Source organism: Lissotriton helveticus, chromosome 4_1 (genome assembly GCF_964261635.1).
Source record: "Lissotriton helveticus chromosome 4_1, aLisHel1.1, whole genome shotgun sequence".
Taxonomy (NCBI): Eukaryota; Metazoa; Chordata; class Amphibia; order Caudata; family Salamandridae; genus Lissotriton; species Lissotriton helveticus.
This window is the reverse complement of record NC_136063.1, coordinates 1,848,257,508-1,848,272,609: the sequence shown is the minus strand read 5'-3', so window position 1 is coordinate 1,848,272,609 and position 15,102 is coordinate 1,848,257,508. Positions and strand designations below refer to the sequence as shown.

Here is a 15,102-nt window from a genome sequence, read left to right as displayed (position 1 = left end):
CCATATTCCGAAAAATATCTGCTTCGGTATTTGCAACAAAGCTGTCGCAGGTTATTTCTTAACCTGAGAAGGAAAATGCATTCTCTCATTTTTATTTGCAAAACAGTGGGTGTGACCAGAGTGTGTAAGATTAAACAACACGAGCGTTTTGATTGTGTTTCATTAGGAAAACCCTTTTCACATTTAAAATTATAACTTCTCTTTTTCATTGTCCTACAGGGAATGACAATCCGTCCTCTCGTTGAATTACTAGATGTTAAGAGGAGAAGTAAAAATCCCCCCACTGTGAGTGAGCAGATTCACATTCGGGTAAGTGAGATTTTATGTTGTAGTTAGTCTGTAGCTGCCTCTATATCGCGTGGCCCTGCATTGGGGTAGGAGTGGATCGTCCCTCTGTGCTCTTCTGTTTTATTGCGAGTGATAACTGGTAGCACAAGGATTTGCAATGCAATAGAGCTATTGGCATTGTAAAGGACAATGCCTTGTATTTATGTTTTGGGTTTCAAAACATAAATAAAAGGCATTGTAGTTTTCAATATTTATAGCTTAAACTCTCACAAATGCGAGACCTATTGCATTGCAATAAAGGGCCTTCTCGACCACTTGTTGGAATGTAAATATCAGAGGAAGAGACAGGCCTGCGATGTCTTCAAAGTAGTGATGAATAGTACATTGAAGAAGATGTGTAAGTGTGGTAAATTACATAGACACTTAGGCATAGATGCATCAAGCGAAATTGCGATCGCAATCGCTGCGAAACAGCGATTGCAATGTCCGCTCCCGCAATGCATCAAGTACAAAAGCAGCAAATAGCGAATTCGCAAAACAAAGAATCGCAAAACAATTTGGTAACCCCCATTGCGATTCCTTAACAGCGATTACCCACATTTTTTTGCGAAATCAATAGCGAATTCGCAATTAAATTGCGAATTCGCAAATAAATCGCTATTCCCATTCATCATAAATCGCAAATTCGAAAAATATCCTAAATCGCTAAAAACAAGTCGCAATTTAAGGAGATTCAGAACCAGGTGGTAAACATGAAGTCCAATTGGTGAAAAAAAAAAAGGCACACAAGAAACAGGTGTTGGGTAAATCAAACACACTTAAGGAGACTCAGTAGGAGCATGAGGAAAGTCACAATGCCAGGTCTCTACATCGTGGCAAGGCAGCTGAGGCTCCAGACTGCAGCCCAGAACCGACGCAGGATCCAGGAGCGCATCTTCCGGCTGCGGATTACACTCCTGGGCCAGACTGAAGAGGAGATCTACTCCAAATACATGCTCAATGGGGCTATGATAAAGAACCTTGACCTTGACTCCCTAATGCAGCACCCAAAACGGAGGACCAATGCCGTGCCCACCACTGTCCAGGTCCTGTGCTGCCTGCACCTCCTGGCCTCAGGCAGCTTCCAGGGGATAGTCGCAGTTGCAGGGGGTATATCACAGAGCACAATGTCACGCTGCCTACAGACTTTCCTGGATGCCATGCTGAGCCGGATACACCACTATATCACCTTCCCAACAACCCAACAGGACTTAATGCATCAAAACTGGACTTTAATCACACTGCCCATTTCCCCCATGTAATTGGCTGCATCGACTGCACCCACATTCACATCTGTCCACCCGCAGAGACCGAATACATGTACCGGAACCGCAAGTCATACCACTCCCTCAACATCCAGATGGTCTGCAATGCGAAGACCATCATCACAGACATTGTGGCCCAATACCCGTGGAGCACGCATGATTAATTCATCTTCCAGCACAGCGGCATACACACCCGCTTGGCCAGGGGTGATTTTGGCGAGGGACATCTCCTAGGTAAGTACACATGGCCACATACAATATATTAAGACCATGTTGCTGCGCATAACAGGCACTGACACTCTGCTCCTACCTTCAGGTGACAGCGCCTACGACCTCCGTGAAAACCTCCTCACCCCATACCTCAACCCTGCTACACCACAGGAACGCCGGTACAATGCTGTGCATATACACACAAGAAATGTGATAGAGCGGACATTTGGCATGTTAAAGAGTCGATTCCGCATCCTCCACAAGACTGGCCGGGCCCTCAAATACCAGCCTGAGGTCTTCTGCTGCATCGTGGCCGTGTGTGCAATACTCCACAATATTGCCACCAAGCGGAGGATACCTGTGGAGGTGTCTGGTAGTGAGTCAGAGGGGGACAACCTGCCACCTGCACATGTGCATCATGCACACGGGGAGAATCCTGCTGAAGGACACAGGCGCCGCGCCAACATCACACTGAACTATTTCTAGTGCACCCATACCCCTTACACAACACTGCACTCATGCATGCCACGTGAATGAAAGACATGAGGAAGATTTGTGTTCAAAATAAATCTTTTGTTTAGTTAACAAGCTCTCGTTGTGCTTTAAATCTGCAAACATTTGTGCTACTGTATTGAGTCATACAGGCTCTTGTATCCTGAGCAGGTGTGCGTGGTTACCTCGTGTGCATATAATGGCATAATCTTGGCAAGACACAAGGGAAGGTAAATACATGAAGGAACCACAAAGTCAATAAAATATATAAAAAAATTCTATTTCATTTAATAAGTATTCATATTAAAACCAAACATCATAAACACTTATATGGCATAAATTAGGACAAAAAATAAATAAAGGAGACAAATTATACAATATCAATGCAATACAATCACATAATGTTAAAAAAGCAAAGTAGTGACAATCAATGTTATCCGACGCGCGTTTCGGCGTTACAAGGGACGCCTTCTTCAGGAGCACAAATTCTGTCTAGTACTAACATAAGGGCGATCGATGCACTATACTATTCAAACTAAAACCAACGCCTTCTTTTTCTCACGTTCAATTTTATATGGACGTATTTGTTTTAACCTTAGCTGGCAACCAAGTTTGCTCGACGCTAGAGGGACTAGTTCCTCGTAAAAACGGGTATCAATATATTTCAAATATCTGCATCACTTTCCCGCTTAAGTAGCACTCAATCGGTTTCGATAAAATTGTCGAAGGCTGCATACAGCAATGCCACAACGTTGCAATGGGTAATTACTGTTTCCCCTTCATGGTTAAAATTCACTCGACAGGATTCAATAGAAATAACCGGGTGCTGCATATATAAACCCCCGGGCACTGCAAAAGATAGCTGCTGGCGTCCCGCGGCCGTTGGAAATAATATCCGTGGTGCGTGGTTACCTCACCATGGCACTGCCAGAAATGTACAGTCACTGGCGCCTCCTACCGGACGCACCCTGTCTCCTCTCAACCTCCACGTTGGGAGTGTCCTGCCGTGATGCAGCGTTGGGCCGACAACTGCGGCGCCTTTCAGGTTGCACCGGCACAGACAGGCTGCTGAGGCTAGATGTACCCTCACTGGCATCATCCCTTCCCCTTGCATGGCCATAGCCGGACGCCTGTTGGTTCTCCACAGCAGTGGTGACCTGCTCCAGGGCCCTTGCAACATCTTGGCAGCATTGTACCATCTGTATCTGCATGGCCAGTGACCTGCGCGACAGCTGGGAAGTGGCATTCCCAATAAGGTGGTTTGAGCGGTTGTAAGCAGATAGGCGTGTCAGCAGCTGGCGGTGGCGTCTCCGTGTGATGTCCTGCTGCGCCACCATCAGTTGGTTGCTCTCCTTGACAGCTGCGGTTAACTCCTGCACACTCTTAGCGAGTTGATTAATGTTGCGTGCAGTTTTGTAGAGCTGCAGCTGCATTGCTGCCATGTGCTGTGCCTGCTTGCGGTGCACAGCAAGCATCCGAGCCTCAATACCAAGACCTAGGTTATGTGCCTGTTGCTTCATGTCTGCTGGGGTGGCCACAGAGCGCTGCTGCCTCAACCTGATGCTTGCCTGGGACCGCACAGTGGCTGTGTGTCGTGTCTGCCTCCTGGGTGGTGGTGGGATCTGCTCCACTGCCATGCGTGACGACTGGTGAGGTTGTGCTCCTCCTATGGCTGCAGGGGTGGCCCTTTGTGTTTGGGAAGGTGCTGGTCCAGGTGCTGGTGCAGGTGCTGGTGCATGTGCTGTCCAGGTGCTGGTGCTGGTTGGCTCTCTCGCTCCATCTCATCAGGAGTGTCTCGCTATCAGACGTCTCAGCATCTGCAGCAGCTGTGATGTGAATGAGTGCATGATTAATGATATGATTCAGGCACCTGGGATGTAGCAACATACATGCAGGCTAGCATTCCCTGACTGGCTTTAGGGGTATGTTTCATTTGACTATTCTGACTGTGTGTGGCTATCAGGGCACATTGTCACACTACAGGCCCCACACTGCAATTGGGTGTTTGGGAGGGGCAGGGACTGCATTACTGGGGTTACAAATATGGCTTGCTCTGGGGGCATGGGCATTTTTAGGGGGCAGAGTCGCAGTTGCATGGCTCTTACCTTGTGATTGCTGTGTGGCACGGGAGGTGTCCAGTTGAGTGATCCCCACGCAAGCTGCAGGGTTGATGATGTCCTCCACTAAGTTGTCCATTGGTGTGTTCGCAGGGACTGTGGAGTCTCCTCCTCCCGTGGCCAGTCTCTACCCCAGTCTCCCCGCAATGCGCTCCTTGGCACGGCCTCTGAGGTCATACCACCTCTTTTTGTGGTCATCGATTGACCGGTGCGTGACTCCAACGGCGTTGACCTGGGCCTTGATGCGCAGCCAGATGCGCCTTTTGGTAGCCTCGGGCACCTTCCGGGACAGCTTCGCAAACTGCTGGTGATGCTCCCTGCTGACTCCCTCTATCAAGTACTCCAGTTCTTTCTCAGAGAACTTGATTTTGAGCTTCCTGGCTGTTTCACTGGGTCCTGCAGCTTCCTTGGACATTCTGATATCAATGTGTATCCTGTATTGGGACTGCAGGGTGTGTCTCTTGGAGCTCAGTGCTCTGCCTCCTCCCCTATCCAGCTCTGTGATCCAAATGAAGCATGGAGCAGGCTACTTCCTGGTAGGTGATGTTGGGAGTGGTATTGGTGTAGGTAATAGTGGTGGTATCGGTGGTGGTATTAGTGGTGGTATTGGTGATGATATTGGTGGTGGGGGTATTGGTGGTGATGGTGGAATTGGTGGTATTGGTGGTGGTGGTATTAGTGGAGGCTGTGGTATTGGTGGTGGTATTAGTATTGGAGGTGGTGGTATTGGTGGTGGCGGTATTGGGTGTAGTATTGGTGTTGGTGGTGGTTGTATTGATATTTGTGGTGGTACTGGTATTGGTGGTGTTGGTATTGGTGGTAACAGTATTGTTATTGGTGGTGGTGATATTGGTGGTGGTATTGGTATTGGTAGTGGTGGTACTGGTATATGGTGGTGGTGGTATTGGAGGTGGTATTGGTATGGGTGGTGGTATTGGTAGTATTGGTGGTGATATTGGTGGTGGGTTATTGGTGGTGGTAATGGTGGTGGTGGTATTTATATTGGTGCTGGTGGTACTGGTATTGGTGATGATGTTTTAGAGGTGGTATTGATGGTGGTATTGGTAGTATAGGCGGTGGTATTGGTGGTAGTGGTATTGTGGTATTGGTGGTGGTGGTATTGGTGGTAGTGGTATTTGGTGGTAGTGCTATTGGTGGTGGTATTGCTGGTGGTGATGGTATTGGTGGTGGCAGTATTGGTGGTGGTGGTATTGATGGTGGTGATATTAGTGGTGGTGGTATTGGTGGAGGTATTGATGGTGGTATTAGTGGTGGTATTGGTGGTGGTGGTGGTATTGGTGTTTGTGGTATTGGTGGTATTGGTGGTGATATTGGAATTTGTTTTGGTGGTATTGGATTGGTGGTATTGGTAGTGGTGTTGGTATTGGTGGTGGTGGTGGTATTGGTGGTGGTATTTATGGTGGTGGCATTGGTGGTGATATTGATGATGGTGGTTTTGGTGGTAGAATTGGTGGTTGTGGTTGTATTGGTGGTGGTGGTATTAATGGTGGTATTGCTTATGTTAGTGGTGGTGGTGGAGGTGGTAGTGGTGGTATTGGTGGTGGTAGTGGTGGTATTGATGGTGGTGGTGGTATTTGTTGAGGTATTGGTATTGGTGGTGAAATTGGTATGGGTACTGGTGTTGGTGGTATTGGTGGTGGTATTGGTGTTGATGGTATTGGTGGTGGTATTTGTTGTATTGGTGGTGGTGGTATTGGTGCTAGTGGTGGTGGTGGTATTAGTGGTGGGGGTGGTATTGGTGGTTGGGATATTGGTGGTGGTGGTATTGGTATTGGTGGTGGTATTGGAATTTGTTTTGGTGGTATTGGTTTGGTGGTGGTGCTGTTGGTGGTGGTATTGATGGTGGTGGTTTTGGTGGTAGTGCGGGTATTGGTGGTGGTGGCATTGGTGGTGGTGATATTGGTGGTGGTGGTATCGGTGAAGTTATTGGTGGTGGTGGTATTGATGGTGGTATTAGTGGTGGTATTGGTGGTGGTGGTATTGGTGGTGGTATTGGCTGTGGTATTGGTATTGGTGGTGGTATTCAAGTTTCAAGTTTAATTTATTTGCATAGTTAATTAAAACCGTTGCAATTCAAAATAGCTTCATTAAAAACCAAATATACATATAAAAATTTCACAGTTCATATATCTTATATATATAATTTTTTGAGTCTGTGTTGTAATCAGCCAAGTAAAGAAACACTTTTCCTAGCCTAATTATTTTTTGATTTTCCCCATATCATTTATAGGTTAAGCTACTTAATTCCAGTCCGTGCTTCCCTTCACTAACTGCGCCAGAATTCTGTAAAAAGTGCAAACACGTGCTTTAGACTTGAATAAAGTGCATTAGTGCCAAGAAGGGAGCATTCTCTTCAAGCCTTTGTATTAAACTTGCACCTGTTTATAAAGGCTGAAGTCATTAGTAGCTGTTCTGCTGGCATATTCTTTTCACAGAACCTCTGGAACTTTGCTAGACAACAGTTCAGTTGTGGCTCATTAGAAGCAACGATACCTAATTTCAGTCCATGCTTGACTTCACTAATTATGCCCATGATTAGTTAGAGGTGCTTTAGACTTGGATAGAGTGCATTAGTGCCGAGAAAAGAGGTTTATGGAGGCTTCCTCTTCAAGCCTCCTCGTTGGACTTGCATTTGTTCCAGACAATTAAAATGTTTAATAACTGCTGTGCTTGCATTTTCTTTTCACATAGCCTCAGGAACATTACTAAACAACAGTTCAGATGTGGGTCATTAGGTGTAAAACATGCCAACACCTCTCGTCTCTTAGTGCGTATCCCGCGTTGATTAAATTGGCATTTTAACAGTCGTTTCTGTTCTTGTAAAAGTTCTTTACATGAACCAAGTAGGTGCAGCAGATTTTCTGGCGCTGAGCCACATTAGCGGGCAAATGGAGCCCGCTTTCTCCTTTTGCCAGGGGGGGGAAATGCTGTATACAGGGTAGCAGACCAAAACTGTAATTCAAGAATCTGATTTTTGTAGTTTTAGCATAGCCCATTTCAAAATAATTTTGAGCAGCTGGCTCTGTATAGGTATTCAGAGTCATCCATCCATCAGCCCATTTCGAAGAGATGCCTTGTCCTCCACTCATGAGAGATGTTTGACTGTCTTCCAAACCAGTTTCTTAAATGTGGTAGTAGTTGTAGGTGTTTCCCAAAGCTGATTCAGGCCCATATTATGCAAGCTGCTTTTAAGATATTTCACCGTGGGCAAAGTGGTTTGTTGTTGTAGCTCCTTCCATAGATGTTCGTTTAGAGTTCCTTCAGCGGGTTTCTGCACTTTGTCCAAGGTGATAACGTATGCCCGTTGTCTTGCAAGAGATTGTTTCTGTATGCCAAACTCTAGCCTGATTTGCGCAGGCGAGGTTTATTTGGGCAGGCCAAAAATGACCCTGAAAGAAGCTGTTACTGTAGTGTCAAGTATTTTAGCATCTCTTCCTTTCGGCGCCTCGCTGCCTTAGGTAATTGTTGGCAGTTTCTTAGCAAGAGCCACCTATACCAAAGGCTGAATCGATGGACCGTTTAATTTGATGTTTTATGCTTTTAGAGAAATTGCCAGGGTAAGACTGTTGTAGGGGAAGCTTGCATGTCCACAATCAATAAAGATATAAATAAAGAATATTTATTAGCTTGTGCAGAGATAAGCTGGTGTCCCTTTCCAAGCTAGCAGGCAACTGCCCTTACAAGCTAGGACATAGAACACCCCTACAATAGAGTTCTAAAAAGAATGACAGACTTAAAGGGAGAGCACCAATTCAGAATACAACATATCCTCTTCCCTTCATTCCGTAAAGTAAAGTAAAATGTACAAAACAACAAAATAAAAAGGAACAATTGAAACAAATAAAAACAATTAAACATCACCACAATAATAATCTTGAAGATAAGAAGGTGGTCTTCTGCTCCTTCTGTTTGAGAAAACAAACTCATTTCCATTACTTGTGCTTCCATCAGCTACATCCATTCCCCTCAAACTTGAACCCCACCAATCTCCAACCACATGCTTTTTGTACAATGCTACCCTTCTGAGATTCCAATGTTCACCATTGTCCAAAGTTACAAACCTATTGTGAACTGACTTTACTCTAAAAGGTCCCTTAAATTTTGACAAGCCACCCGTAATTCTTCCAGGTTTCGCTTTTACTAAATCATTCACTTTTATAGTGTTCCTTCCCTCTTGGGCTACAACATCGCTAGACTTTGTACTCTCCTCCATGCTCGCCAAGCTAATGCACTCCTTCATCCAGGCAGGTATCACATCACATTAAATGGAATTTTCCCAGTCACATGACTTTCAGTGGTGCGATACGCCCACATTAAATCATCCACCATATTCCTGACCACACCACCACTGCTAATAGCCATCTGAATCGCCCCCTTCACCATACTGTTTGCTCTCTCAACCATTCCGTTCCCCTGTGGGTTGTGTAAAGATGTTCTGATGTGTACAATCCCACAATCACTCAAAAACCTCACCATCTCATCTGAGGTTAACTGAGTCCCATTATCGGTTATCAATTTAATCGGATAACCCTCCTCTCTGAATATCTCTTTCAACAAAATAATGGTAGACCTTGTTGTTATCTCTCTGCAAAACTTCACAATCAGCCATTTAGAAGTTACATCCACTGACAACAATGCAATCTTCAACTCACTACTCAGACCATTAAACGGCCCAATAAAATCCATGCACACAGAGTGCCAAGGGGATTTTGGATCAACAATAGACCCATGAGAAGCTTGACTGCCAACCTTCAGCCTTTTTTCAGATTCTAAACAATCCACATATCTCTTGACCCAATCAGAAACATTCGTATCCATAGCTGGCCACCAAAAATATTTTCTCAACCTTGACCTAAATGGCCTTCGTGTGCCAATTTGAATAACAAAAATCTTAAATCATTAGGTGGAATGAATTTCTCACGTTTCATCACAATATTCCCATCTTTATCCAAAACCGATAACTCATCCAAAACCTTCCCAAACGGTCTAACTGCGACTTCCAGAGTGCTTTCACGCCTTGCACCCTTAACTATCAAATCTTTAACTTTATGTAATACCTCATCTTTTGCCATACTCTCATTCCACTGTTCTCTACTAATTGCTCCCGAGCAAAATTCTACTACATCTTCAACAGCAGCAACCGAGCCCTCATACAAAAATGACTCCACTCCAGATCGATTCACCTCATCCTAAGGCAACGGAAGTCTAGACAACCCATCAGCTTGATTATTCTTCCAGCCCGGGATATAATCAACCCTATATAGAAACTCCTGTAGCCTCGCTGCTAATCTTGCCAACTTCGCCGATCCTTTCCCTGCACCACCCGGTGACAATATCTTAACCAGGGGTTTGTGATCAGTCTCCAACCTGAAATGCTTCCCCCATAGATACATTCTAAAGTACTCACAACCCCAAGCTGCAGCGAGTGCCTCCCTCTCAATAATGGAATAATTCCTCTCAGAACTAGTGAGGGATCTAGATGCGAAAGCCACCGTCTTGGTACCAGTGACATGCACTTGTGCAAGTACTGCACCCAAACTTACCGCACTCGCATCCACAGTCAAAACAGAATCTAAAGCTGTATCAAAGGGTGTTAAAATCCCTGCTCCACAAATCTCCTCCTTTATTCCTAAAAACACACTATCTTCCTCTTCACCCCACCTAAACCTGCAACCTTTCCTGAGTAACAGTCTTATCTTTTCTGTTTTGTCTGCAAAATTACGCACACATTTTGCGTAATATTCGATAGACCAAGAAAAGATCTCAACTGGTCTCTGTCAACTGGTGATGGTGCTTTACGTATAGACTCCAACAAATCACGCTTAGCCTTGACTCCCTCAGCCGACAAGGTGTAACCCAAATACTCTACTTCTTCCACTGCAAACTTACATTTCTCCTTCTTCAAAGTCAAACCAGCATACTCCATTTTCTCTAACACTTCCTTAAGAATCAAATCATGTTCTTCTTTGTCTTTCCCAAACAACAGTACATCATCCTGAAAGTAGACAACATTCCTTATCCCACCTAGAACTGACCCCATCATGCGTTGAAAGACCTCAGCAGCCGAAGCGAACCCGAACGGCATACGAGTAAATTGAAACACTCCCTCACTTGTAATAAATGCCGTCAATGGTTTTGATTCATCGTGAAGTTTGATTTGATGATACCCACTGCATAAATCTAATTTCGTGAAAATCCTTCCCCCTTTCAATAGCAAGACCAATTCATTAATATTAAGAAGGGGAAAGTTGTCTACAATTATATTCCTATTCAAACTGCGCAAGTCAACACCAAATCTGTACTTGCCGTCCGATTTCGTCGTAATCACAACTGGCGAAATCCAGCTTGACGTCTCAATCTGCTCGATCACTCCTTGCTCTAACATCTCGCTCAACAATTTCTTAACTTCTGCTCTGGCTATTATGGGAACCTTCCTGACCTTATGCTGTGCAGGGATTGCATCAGGCTTGAGCATTATCTTATGCACATACCCCTTTAACTCCCCAATCTCCTCCTTAAACAATTCAGCCATTCCATCAACTATGGATTCTGTTGTCACTTCTTCCACAACCATGACTTGATCTTTTCCTCTTGTATTAATTATGATGTGTATGTTGTGCTGATGACCCAACCTAAAATTGGTGGTTCTGACTGTGCCACATACACTTTCCCTTTAACAGATCTGCTCTTAAATACTATATCCGAAACCATATAACCAATCATGTCAATCTTCTCCCCTTGATACCCACTTGGATTAATATCCTTAGCTTCCAATTCAACATTCGGCCAATTCTCTTTAAACAAACACTCAGGTATGATTGTCCAGAATGACCCTGAATCTACCATCAACACAGTCTCTACACCATCAAGGAAAAAAAAATGCTTTTGGTCTAACCTTTCTACCCGACTCCTTATCAGATTCTTCAGCAGACACACACAAGATTTTCTTTGCACCTTCAACTCCAGTACCCACACTAGCACACACCCTTTCCTCCTGAATCACAGCTACTTTCCCTTTACTACTAAATCTGCACATCTTACTGAAATGACCTCTCCTACCACACTTCCTGCACTCTTTATCTAAAGCAAAAGATTTCCGGTAATCTGCGGTATGATAAGTACGCCCGCATCTTGTGCACATTTTGTCCCTATTTCTATACTGATCTGATCCATATGAATTGAAATTGGACGTTTTTCCTACACTTCTCTCAGTCTTCTCATACCCATTTTTACTACCAACCGCTGCAACCCCCTCAACATGCTCCACACACGAAACAGACTCTTTCAATTCCTCCTTACGTTCCATTTCTTTCATACAAGCACTCGACTCTTCCACAACTTTTGCAATCTCTACTGCATCTTGTAGTGACGGATTCTTCGCAGCCCACAGTTTCTCCTGCATCTTCTTATTCTTGCACTGTACTATGAGCTGGTCCCGTATCATCTCGTCTCTGATGTTTCCAAAATTGCACTTTAGGGACAACTCTCTTAACCGTGTGACGAATTGGTCAACTGTCTTCTTCTGCTTCTGCGGTTGAGTATAAAATTTGTGTCTTGCCATCACAATATTCACCTCCTTCGAATATTGCTTCTTTAGACGTTCCTTAGCTTCCGTGTAAACATTAGAAATAACCCTTCCATCTGGATTAGTACCTTGAGGTAAAAATTTAAATGCGTGCTGTCCTTCCTTCCCTAAAGTGCTTAATAACAAAGCTCTTTTCCTTATGGCACTAAAGTCCTTCCCGTCTACTGCTTCTATATAATTTTCAAAAATCTCAATCCATTCCTCCCATTCAATTGGAGGATCACCACTATCTTGTAAAAAAGGTGGTGGTAACACCACAATATGATTTTCCATATTTAAAATTTACTCTCTCTCTTTTCTTCTAAATACTTCTGTTAGTCAATGTTCGTAAATAAACAAAAACAGTAATTTAGCGTCGCTACTTTCAAATCCACCCTTCCACTTTTCTTAAAGAACTTTGTTTAGTCAAAAATATTTAACCGTTAGACTCTTGTTTAATTAAAAAAAAATAAAGTTGCAAACTTTACCAATAATTTGCTATTCGTTGTTATTCCGATTCCGTTTGTTGTTAATCTGATGCGTTTTCCTTTTAATTAGCAAACGAGATGTGCCCTTCGTCTTAATCACGAAGAAAATTACATTGCTAGGTAACACTATGAAAGCATACAAGATGGCCGGCACACGCTGGTACGTCACTACGTACACCGCGTAAGCTTTCCTTGATGTATTCCTTGTCCTTCGACTATCTTGCCACCAGAAGCGTCACAAGCGGCCACAGAAGTTAACGCAGAATCTTCTGCTCGCACTTCAACACAGAATCTCCTGCTCGCGCTTCAACGTTACTTGGTGAGTTTACTTATAAATATTCAAATGTCGCTTACAGTCTTTAGAACACTTGAGATACATCTAACATCTTTTTTGAAGTAAAAAAGTTAAAACTCACAAAAGTCTTTAACGGTGCTTCACTAAAGTCCTTATCGATGTTTCCTTTCAGCGTACAAACTGCAAAGCGACTTTGAAGTACTTTCCTTCACGTTCGAGTTATAAGTACTTCTTTGATCTTTATCGATCCTTGCACCAATATCAAATTGATATTTCTTCTTCACGGATAAACACTCCGTAAGATTCCTTTTCTTTAGAAAGAGTAAACTTGCTTTTGACTAGGTTCTAGACTTAACTCTTCAAATTTTCCACGCGTGGTTCTCCACACCAGCAAAACTCTTCTTTAATCTCTGTACTCCTGCTAGAGGTTCATCGCCATCTGTTGTAGGGGAAGCTTGAATGTCCACAATCAATAAAGATATAAATAAAGAATATTTATTAGCTTGAACAGAGATAAGCTGGTGTCCCTTTCCAAGCTAGCAGGCAACTGCCCTTACAAGCTAGGACATGGAACACCCCTACAATAGAGTTCTAAAAAGAATGACAGACTTAAAGGGAGAGCACCAATTCAGAATACAACAAAGACCTTTATGCCTGATGCTGATTTTCTGTGCCAAAAATTGGCCGCCTTTGTCTAACTTCACGCCAAGATATTCATATTCAAGGGTGTCCTCAATTCGAGTCTTTCCCCAGAAACAAGCTGCTGATTTTTTCCATTGTTTGCTGACTGTCATGGTTCTTATTTTTTCCAAATTTATCGTTAAACCATTTGCTTTAGAAAATTCCTTAGTGACATTTAACCTCTTCGGTACGGTGGATGGTGGGCGTGTGCATAGGAACCCCGCCCACTGATTTAGAATGCCCACACCGTGGTGGAATTTGCTCAGCGGTCAACGGGTTAAAAGAAGTGGTAAGCCTCCTTGTGTTTGGCTAATCAGTACTATGTTTTCCGCATATAGGAGACATGGCAGTGTTAAGCCTCCTAGTTTTGGGGCATGGGAAGCACAATTATTTAGGAGTGGTACGAGGTCAACTAAATATAAATTAAATAGTGTGGGTGCTAAAAACACATCCTTGTTTACGCCCTTTTTCCCTTGGGATACATCTTGACAGGAGTGACCCATCTCCTACCTTTATCTGCTTCCATGTATCCTAATGCAGATTTATCAACAGGTTTAATATGGGCTGTGGCAACTCCCAGCTGTGCAATTTGGACGATAGATTGTTGCGATTTACATGGTTAAAGGCTGCCTTATGTTCTATTAAACATAGGTGAAGAAGCATCTTTGCAGATTCAGCCTTGTCCATAAGCATTGCCATAGTTAGTATATTTGTGGTTGTCCCAACTGATTTTGAGAATCCAGTTTGATTTAATGGGACTTTGGCTTTAACATTAGCCCATGCCTGGAACTCCTCTAGTAACATTCCAGCAAATAATTTTGCCTCATTGTCCATGAGGGCCAATAGCCAATAGTTTTGTGGTATTGACTTTTCGCCTGACTTGTAAATTGGTGAGATAATTGATCCTCGCAGGAGCACGTCAGAGTGTTCAACCCCCATATTTCTATGAAGAGTGGGTCCAGCGCTTCTGCCCAAAAATGTGCCTCTTGTTTTTAAAGTGCTGGTGGTATTCCATTTGGGCCTGGAGCCCCTTCTCTCCTTCCCTTTCCTATTTACCGTTTCATGGTACTAATGTTGCTCCTTGGTGGGTCACTCTAGTTTCCCAAGTACTACATGGGTACTTGCAGCTCAGTCATTGTTGGTTGTTACGCCTTCTGATACATTTTGAGTTTCTTGACCCCCAAGCCATGAGTTCAGTATCTTGATGAAAATGGGACCTGAGATAATTTACCCATACTTCTTCTGAAAAGTTAGAAGAGATCCCCTCGTGGGCAGGGCAGATTAATCTGTTTATAGTTCTCCAGAATCTGGTACCGTTACCCTGTTTAATGTCGGCATATAATTTTGCCAAAAGATCAACCTCCGCAGATCTATTTGCGTCCCTTTTTTGTTTTCTCAACAGAGCCTTTTGCTTTCATTGTAGTTGTATTTTATCATTTGGCTTGCAGCAAAGTTGTCACAGTGAACTATAAAGGGAATTTTTTGGGAGCTTGATTTCATTTTTGGCAGTTTGTGACATAGGCTTCATGCTGCTAAATCTCTGTTGAATTGAAGGTTTAATCCTGGTTGCATATACTGCCATAGTTGTAGTAAAATTCTCCCATTTCCCAACTTCACCTGATCCGACCCTCGATTCAAAGTG

The 15,102-nt window shown here is 43.7% G+C and overlaps 1 protein-coding gene across 1 annotated transcript in view; it reads left to right on the top strand.

Moving 5' to 3' along the window:
* Window positions 1-15,102, top strand: part of LOC144827705 (sodium/hydrogen exchanger 2-like) — a 621,902-nt gene that overhangs the window by 358,657 nt on the left and 248,143 nt on the right. The window contains exon 6 of the mRNA XM_078685917.1: window positions 220-309. Within this exon, the coding sequence (XP_078542043.1) occupies window positions 220-309 (90 nt within the window). The remainder of the gene's footprint in view (window positions 1-219; window positions 310-15,102) is intronic.